The sequence below is a fragment of the Chelonia mydas genome, chromosome 1, assembly GCF_015237465.2.
Source record: "Chelonia mydas isolate rCheMyd1 chromosome 1, rCheMyd1.pri.v2, whole genome shotgun sequence".
Lineage (NCBI taxonomy): Eukaryota > Metazoa > Chordata > Testudines > Cheloniidae > Chelonia > Chelonia mydas.
The window spans coordinates 5,861,198-5,868,974 of record NC_057849.1 but is presented as its reverse complement, the minus strand read 5'-3'; the positions used below and the strand labels follow the sequence as shown (position 1 = coordinate 5,868,974).

Sequence of the window (7,777 nt, the reverse complement as noted above, 5' to 3'; positions counted from 1 at the left end):
AAGGTCAGTTCAACATTTGGCTCCAGCGCTGATGACATGGGAGACGAAAAATACGGGCCACCTATTCCATCCTGGACCCTTAAATCTGAGACTACATGAGCTACTTAACCAAAACAAATATTAAGTGAGCACTGTACACTTTGTATTCTGTGTCATAATTCAAATCAATATGTTTGAAAATGGAGAAAAAACGCAAAATATTTAAATAAATGATAGTCTATTATTGTTTAGCAGTGCAATTAATTGTGAAATTAATCACAATTCTTCTTAATCAAATGATTAAATCAATTGGAGAAAGCATCTGGGCCAGTGCGGTGCTGTTTCCCGCCCCTCCGCCCCCAGCACCAGCAGGGTTCCCGGACCATGTGGCACAACCTGCCCACCCACCCCAGCACCAGTAGTGGTCCCAGGCCATCCCCCTTCAGCACATGTGGTGCCCCCAGTCCACCACCCCTAGGGCACCCACAGCCCTCTGCCCAAATTTTACTTAGGGGTCACGGGCCATGAGTTTTTGTTTACTGTGGGAGATCTGTCCATGACTTTTACTAAAAATAGCCATGACTAAAATATAGCCTTACTGATGGCTCATAAGCAAAGACAATGGACCATGGAAGAGCTTAGGCTGGCTGAAACATTCACAGGACAGCTATCAGTAATGGATGCTATGACTCAGCAGGGCATCCAGGACATGGGAACAGATCACATGACACTGAACTCCATTTTGGTACCTGTATTTTTCAACACACTGGGCTGGGAACTTGTCCTGAAACAAAGGGTCCCCGCTCTGTGGGAAAACTATGTAAGGGGGGAAGTGACATCATTTCTTGGACTCACTCCCCACACAAGCGACCTCCTTCAAACACCTGAGGAAGAAAGACTGACCTGGTGGAAATGATGGTCCCAGGCTAAAGGGATTTCTTGCCTGCACATGGAGACTTGGTGGACTGCTTGTATCACCAGTCAGGGTGAGAAATTGGTAATTTATATCCAATCGATCTAGTATGTTAGGCTTAGTTAGCATTTTTATTTATTTGACAGGTAATCTGCTTTGATCTGTTTGCTATCACTTATAATCACTTAAAATCCATCGTTTTGTAGTTAATATTTTTTATGCTTTATCTTTACCAGCATGATTTCAGCAATGTGTCTGGCAAAAATCTAAATTCTGTGTCCAAATGCTGTTGCATATCATTCCCACATCAATGGGAAAGTGATCTTTATTAATGAGCTTACACTGTACAGGCACCTGTGCAGTGCAAGAGGGTATAATTTTGGGTTTAGACTCCAGCAAGTTTGAAAGGCGGGGGAGCTTGGAAATTGGCTGTTGTCTCCTGCCTGACTTTGAGTGGCTTAAGTAAAGCACTCAGGCAGCTCACTTGGGTGTGTGGCCCCACCTGCTGTCCTGCTGGGTGATAACAGAGATTTCAGAAGCTGGCCGTGTTACCAAGAAAGCAGTGTTAGATTGGCCTGCCAAGTTGGAGGGTTAAGGTACCCAGTGGTTCCCATTGCTCCCAGACTACACCCCCGGGGTGACAATCTGTCACAGCAGTCTGTGTTTCTCATCTTCCTGGGTTCATCAGTAATCTCCATGGACTCCAGGGAGATCACTGATGAACCCAGGAAGATGAGTACCACATACTGCCTCCCCACTCACACTGTAAAATGCATGGTGCATAATAATAAGCAAAAAATTCCCTGGCAAACCCCACAACCGGCGGCCAGCAGCCACAGCTGCACCAGGGCAGACTTAGCCTGTCCAGGCCAATTATATCTGGAAACCATGGTTCCCAACATTCTATGAGCTTTTTTTTGACTTCTGCTGCACACTGAGTGGATTTTTACAGAGAACTATCCACAATGACTCCATGATCTCTTTCTTGAGTGGTAACAGCTAATTTGGAAAGATCATTTCACAGGTATAATTGGGATTATGTTTTCCAATGCTCATTACTTTGCATTTATCTGCGCTGAATTTCATCTGCCATTTTGTTGTCCAATCACTGAGTTTTGTGGTATCCCTTTGTAACTCTTCACAGTTTATTCTAAAACCTCTGTGACGGGTTGTCAATCCTGGGGTGCAGTTTAGGAACTGGTGGAACTGCTGAGGCCCTTAACACTTCAACTGGGCTGGCCTCTCTCACACGACTCTGCTGGTGACAGAGTCAGACTCCAGGCCCTGTTATCACCCAAAACGACAGCAGGTGGCACCACAATCCCAGCTGAGCTACCAGAATGCTTTACCTAAGCCACTGAATTTCAAATAGGAGACAATAGCCAATTTCCCAGCTCCTCAGCCTCACACCCTTTCTGGAGAATAAGCCCACAGTTATACCATCTTGCACTGCACAGGGATCTGTACCATGCAAACTCATTAATATAGGGCACTTTCCCCTCAATGTGGGATATATACGGAACAGCCTTTGTTTACAAAGTTGACATTTTGGATCCCCAAGAGAAACTGGAGGTTTCTCATCTCCCTTTCACTTGTAACATGAACAAAGCTTTCACTGACTGAGTCTATGGCTGCACTCTGGGTATGGAATGGTCTAAACCTCCCAACCAGTCCATGGCTGGGTTCTTACGCCCATTAGTTACACTAACCAGCCTTCCCATCTCTGTACAGACCCCTCCACCCTGTACAATGCTCCTTAGGCATATCCTGTGGGCAGTGGCTACTGTGACAGGCCCTGGTAGAACATCTCTAATGAATCTGTGCTACCACAGACCTGGAGAGCTTCCTAGAGCAGTTGTGGAGGCACAGAGATCATGGGTAGGCCTAGCTGGAAGTGGATCACTGAGATCTGTGCATAACTTTGGATCCTGGTCCCTCGTTTCGTTCCTCAGGGAGAAGGGAAGGGACCTTTCCTATTTGAACGATCTGAGGGATATTTCCATGTAGGGAGCCTTGTGGAATTTCCTTTCCCTGGCCTGCACCCTGGGTTTGTAATGTAGGAAAGGGGGCTGTGGAGGACGAATCTGTTGCTACATTATTATTATTATTATTATTATTATTATTAGATTTTATTTTATTATTTTATTATAATTTATTTTATTTCATGTCAGCAGGATCATATCTGTGATAGTATCATTGTTAACACGGAGCCAACCCCAAGGTATCCATGTGACAAATCAGAAACATACCAGCTGTGATGAAAAGCCTGTATTCCAGAAATAGATTCTCTCGCAGGGCTGGCACTGCAGTCCAGTTGGGTAGGATCAACACGCATCCCCTGTGATTTGGCCTCCTGCAGTTTCCCATTTGCCATGACGGGGGTTAAAGCTGGTGCACACAAAGCCAAGCAGCTGAGGTTCCCTGATGGCCAAGTGGACCCCATGGGAATGTGCAGGCATGCTTCATAAAGGCAGCTGCCTCTCTCTTTGAACAGATACTGCTCGCTGCTCATGCAATCTCTTCTATGACTCCTTGTCCTTTAGGGTGAAGACCTCTGGTGTCAGCGGCCCCCCTTCTAGCAGGAACTGGGTACGTTGGAAGGTTTCACTGTCTTTAAAATGCGAAGTGAAGGGGAAAGTCTGGAAGCTGTTTCCATTTGTGGATGTTCTGTGCAGTAGCAGAGGACTCAGCTGGGCTGTGGGGGTGACTCAGTGACAGGGCTGAAGAGGAAAGGCAGCACTAGGTAGCTTGGGAACCCCACCGCTACATCTGTCCATGGACCTCGGTGGGTTGTTCAAGCTACACAGAAATCTGAGATTCAAAATGAGCTCGGAGTGCTAAAACCCCAAAACCCTGAGTCAGGACTTCTCAAGGGGTCCCATTTCTAGAGGTGCTGTGTGCTCTGGGCCCGATCCTGCCAAGGGCTGAGCGTGAGGAGACCACACAGAATATCAGTGACTACTTCCCCAGTTGCCTCAGATTTATTTGCTGCTGGAAATTTAATCAGCAAATGCATTTTCAAAGTTTTTATTCTCCAGGTTAATTGTGAATGCAGGAATTCAGAGCTGATTGCTCTGCGGTGAAAGGTCTGATGAGGAATATTTCTATTTCCTGACTGGCTGAGGGCGCTAGAATCTCTCTCATGTAGATAACCCTCAGAGTTACCAGGCTACTGGCATCTCTTCCCGCTCTCTGATCTCTGAGTGCCACATGTCGGGCCTCATACCCTGCCTTCTCATGGGATGGCATTCCACGATACTCCCACCCTCAGACTGGACCCTGTGGCACAGCACACTGAGGGTTGACCGGGCTTGCCCTGCAGGTCCGAGTGGGTTCAGCACCTGTGGTTCTTCCCTCTGGGAGGCCGTGAGTAGTGGTGAGATGAGTGACCAGCCAGCCTTCTTCAACCAAAGTGCTGTTTAATGTGAACTGTAGGAATAAAGCATAACATGGGAAAATAAGAGGGTTTTCAAAAAACAGTCTGTAAGCGTCTGACCCCAAATCCTACCACTCTAACGGGGAACCAGGCAGGCTGAGGGCCTTCAAACTTCCCCAGTGGTCTCTGTGTCTGTCATTCTGAAAAATTTCTCACCAACACCTGCCCCACCTCTCTACAGACTTCCAGCACTGACAAAACAAGCTGGGTAATGCGGCTGGAGCCCGGCAATAGGCTCTTCCCAGCCTGTAGGTCCAGTGTTGTCTCTCAACCTCCCTGAAGTGCTTGCTGAGAAATGGCTTTTCTTCAGCTGTTGCTTCCCTTCCTTCATGTTTTGCAGCAGCCTGCTATTACATTAAGAAGAGCCATACTGGTTTCACCCAATATAGCCGTAGCATAAACACCCCAGTAGTTAACCCAAGATAGCTATAAGTAAACATCCCCAGAACTGGGTTTAACCTACGCATTAATTATGGCATCTCAGCTCCACGTCTGTGCCAATGCCATTTACAGGTGCTATGGATTTTAGGAATACAGGACAGAGACACTCAGAGAGAGAGAGAAGGAGAGAGAGAGAGAACGAGAGCAATAGACTACTTTCCTGTGTGAAATGAAGTTCCGTTTCCATGAATACTCACACATTTGACTTGGAAATCCACTTTATACAAACCCTCATCGTGCCTGAATAACAGCTCCTGGGGTTACTATGTACCAGGGAGTGATAGGTCAGGAAATAAAAACATTTTATACCGATCCCAATGCCTGTTACCACTCCGGATACAGGCTGCAGACTGAGAGAACAGAACTGTGGGAAACCAGTCAGCTATTAACTTGGGGACAGAGGAGCTACAATACTCCACATACTGTTTGCAATGGGTTTGTGCTCTTAACCCTCTGTTCAGTGAGCAGTTGTATGATTCCTTCACCTGGTAACTGACCAGTAGCTGTTTCTAACACTTATGTTCAAGGTCAAGAACACAATCCCTCTGCAATATCTGTGCAACACTTTCCAAAAAGTTATGAGACAACAGAACCGCTGGTCTGTGTTTCAGCAGAGTAGAGCTGAGGTGCAGGAAAGGGGAGCGTAATAGTGGTTATATGGAATTTATGCCCATGACCTCTTACACGACCATGGCTGAAGTAACTTGCAAACTCAGCCGGATATTAGTGCAAAGCTACAGTTTTCACCATTCATCCATATGTGACACTAATCCCACATCCGCCCAACGGAAGTAAATGTCTGTGTTAGCTTGCAACTTGCCAAATATCTACAGACCGTTGCATTGGGAGAGGATGCAGGTCCCGTGAGGATGAAGAAAAAGCTGTAGGGTTATTGAACTCTCTGGATTCAGTCAACATATGCCAGGCAAAGCACTTCAGCTCCTCTTGCATTGATTTGGGGGGGTCAGAGCATATCACCGGGAGAAATTTGTAAGGGAAAGTTAACAGAGCCTAGTTATGATTGAATTTATACAGGTACATCTGGAGTGATGCCGTTCAAGTCAATGTTATTGAATTAAGAACTTGTGCCTAAGAATGGATCTCACGTAATGAAAAGTGGCTGTGGCTTAATTTGGACTCTCAGGAGTGGAGAAAAAAAAAAGGATATATCATGAGGCAATGAAACACATTTATAAATAGCTTCAGTGCAGGACAGATAAATACAATGACAGTTTAACCCATGCACTTGCCATGCATTTACACACATGTCATGATACAATGGGCCACACTCAGAAGTGGAGGGCCAGAAAGAGTGTCTGTGGGAAAGCCACAATTGTAATATCACACAGCTCTCAAGTAGGCTGTGGAACTCCCAGCCACCAGACATCAATGGGGCCAAGACTTGAGCAGGATTCAAAGAGGGACTGGATGTTTATATAGAGTAATTAGAGTAATGAGGATTGTTTCAAAAATTCTTGGATGGGCTCTAAACTTTCCTTATTTACACTGCACTATTTGTCTAATTAGTGGGTGCGAGTTATTTCAAAGCTGCCCATTGCAGGGTGTCTTCCACTTCCTCTGAAGCATCTGGAACTGGCCACTGGATATTAGGCTAAATGGGCAATGGGTCTCACCCACTCTGGCAATGCCTATCTTCCTATCTGTTGTATAATTCCAAGACTATGTTTTTGCTGATCTTCCTTGTACTCCTGGGAGTCTCTAGACTTCACTGAGAGCAGAAAGATGTCTCATTAAATCTCATCTAGTCCCCTGTCCTTTTTCCTTTTAGGAAGGAAAGTTCAGAACTCCTCAGACCTGTCCAGTACATTATGTCAGCTGTCAATGACACCAAATTCAACTCTGCCATGTTCCTTCTCTCTGGGATACCTGGTCAAGAAGATGTCCATCTCTGGATCTCTATCCCCTTCTGCTTAATGTATGTTATTTCCGTAGTAGGAAATTCAGTCATTCTGTTCATTATAAAAACAGATCCAAGCCTCCACGAGCCCATGTACATTTTCCTTTCCATGTTGGCCGTCACAGACCTTGCCTTATCGATATCCACCATGCCGACGACACTGGGTATAGTCTTGTTTAACTCTAGAGAGATCAGCCTCAATGTCTGTTTTGCCCAGTTGTTCTTCATCCACTTGCTTGAATGCATTGATTCCTCTGTGCTCTTGTTGATGGCCTTTGACCGCTTCATCGCGATCCGTGACCCGCTGAGATATGCTTCTATCTTAACCCTGCCAAGAATAGGCAAGATGGGACTAGTGTGTGTGCTAAGAGGGGTGGCTGTAATACTCCCACTCCCTATTCTCCTTCAACGGTTGCAATATTGTCAATCCAATGTCCTCTCCCATTGCTATTGCATAAACCAGGACGTCATGAAGATGGCTTGTTCGGATATCAGAGTGAACAGCATCTATGGCTTGTCTGTTGCACTCTTGACGGTGGGTCTGGACTCGCTGCTCATCTTTCTCTCTTATGTGATGATCCTCACAACAGTGCTGAGCATCACATCCCACGCAGAATGTCTTAGGGCCCTGAACACCTGCATCTCCCACCTCTGCGCCGTCCTGCTCTTCTACACGCCAATGATCGGCCTGTCTGTGGTACACAGATTCGGCGAGGGCTCTTCTCCCGTGCTTCAGATTCTCCTGGGCTATATCTACCTGCTCGTCCCACCCCTGATGAACCCAATTGTGTACAGCGTGAAAAGCAAACACCTTCGTGCAAGGATAATCAGGGTGTTCGTCAAGTGAAGTGTCAGTTCACCATCCGGCTCCAGCGCTGTTGACATGGGAGATGAAAAATACAGGCCACCTATTCCATCCTGGACCCTTAAATCTAGAATGACCTGAACTACTGATCTCCACTATGCAGAGACAGGTTCAGACGGGGTCTAAGGCCTGAAGCAATTGGAGACCGGTTGGTGAGGGAGGACAGTGAACTGGGTGAAGGAGACCCAGGCAGGAAGCAGCATTTGAAAAGTGACTTTGTTCCTG

General features: G+C 46.3%; 1 protein-coding gene across 1 annotated transcript; it reads left to right on the top strand.

Moving 5' to 3' along the window:
• The first annotated feature begins 6,565 nt into the window (after positions 1–6,565).
• Positions 6,566–7,534, top strand: LOC102944559 (olfactory receptor 51G2). Its single transcript, XM_007069846.4, has one exon. The coding sequence runs from the start codon at positions 6,599–6,601 to the stop codon at positions 7,532–7,534; it is 936 nt and encodes a 311-aa protein (XP_007069908.2). The 5' UTR covers positions 6,566–6,598.
• Positions 7,535–7,777: the final 243 nt, after the last annotated feature.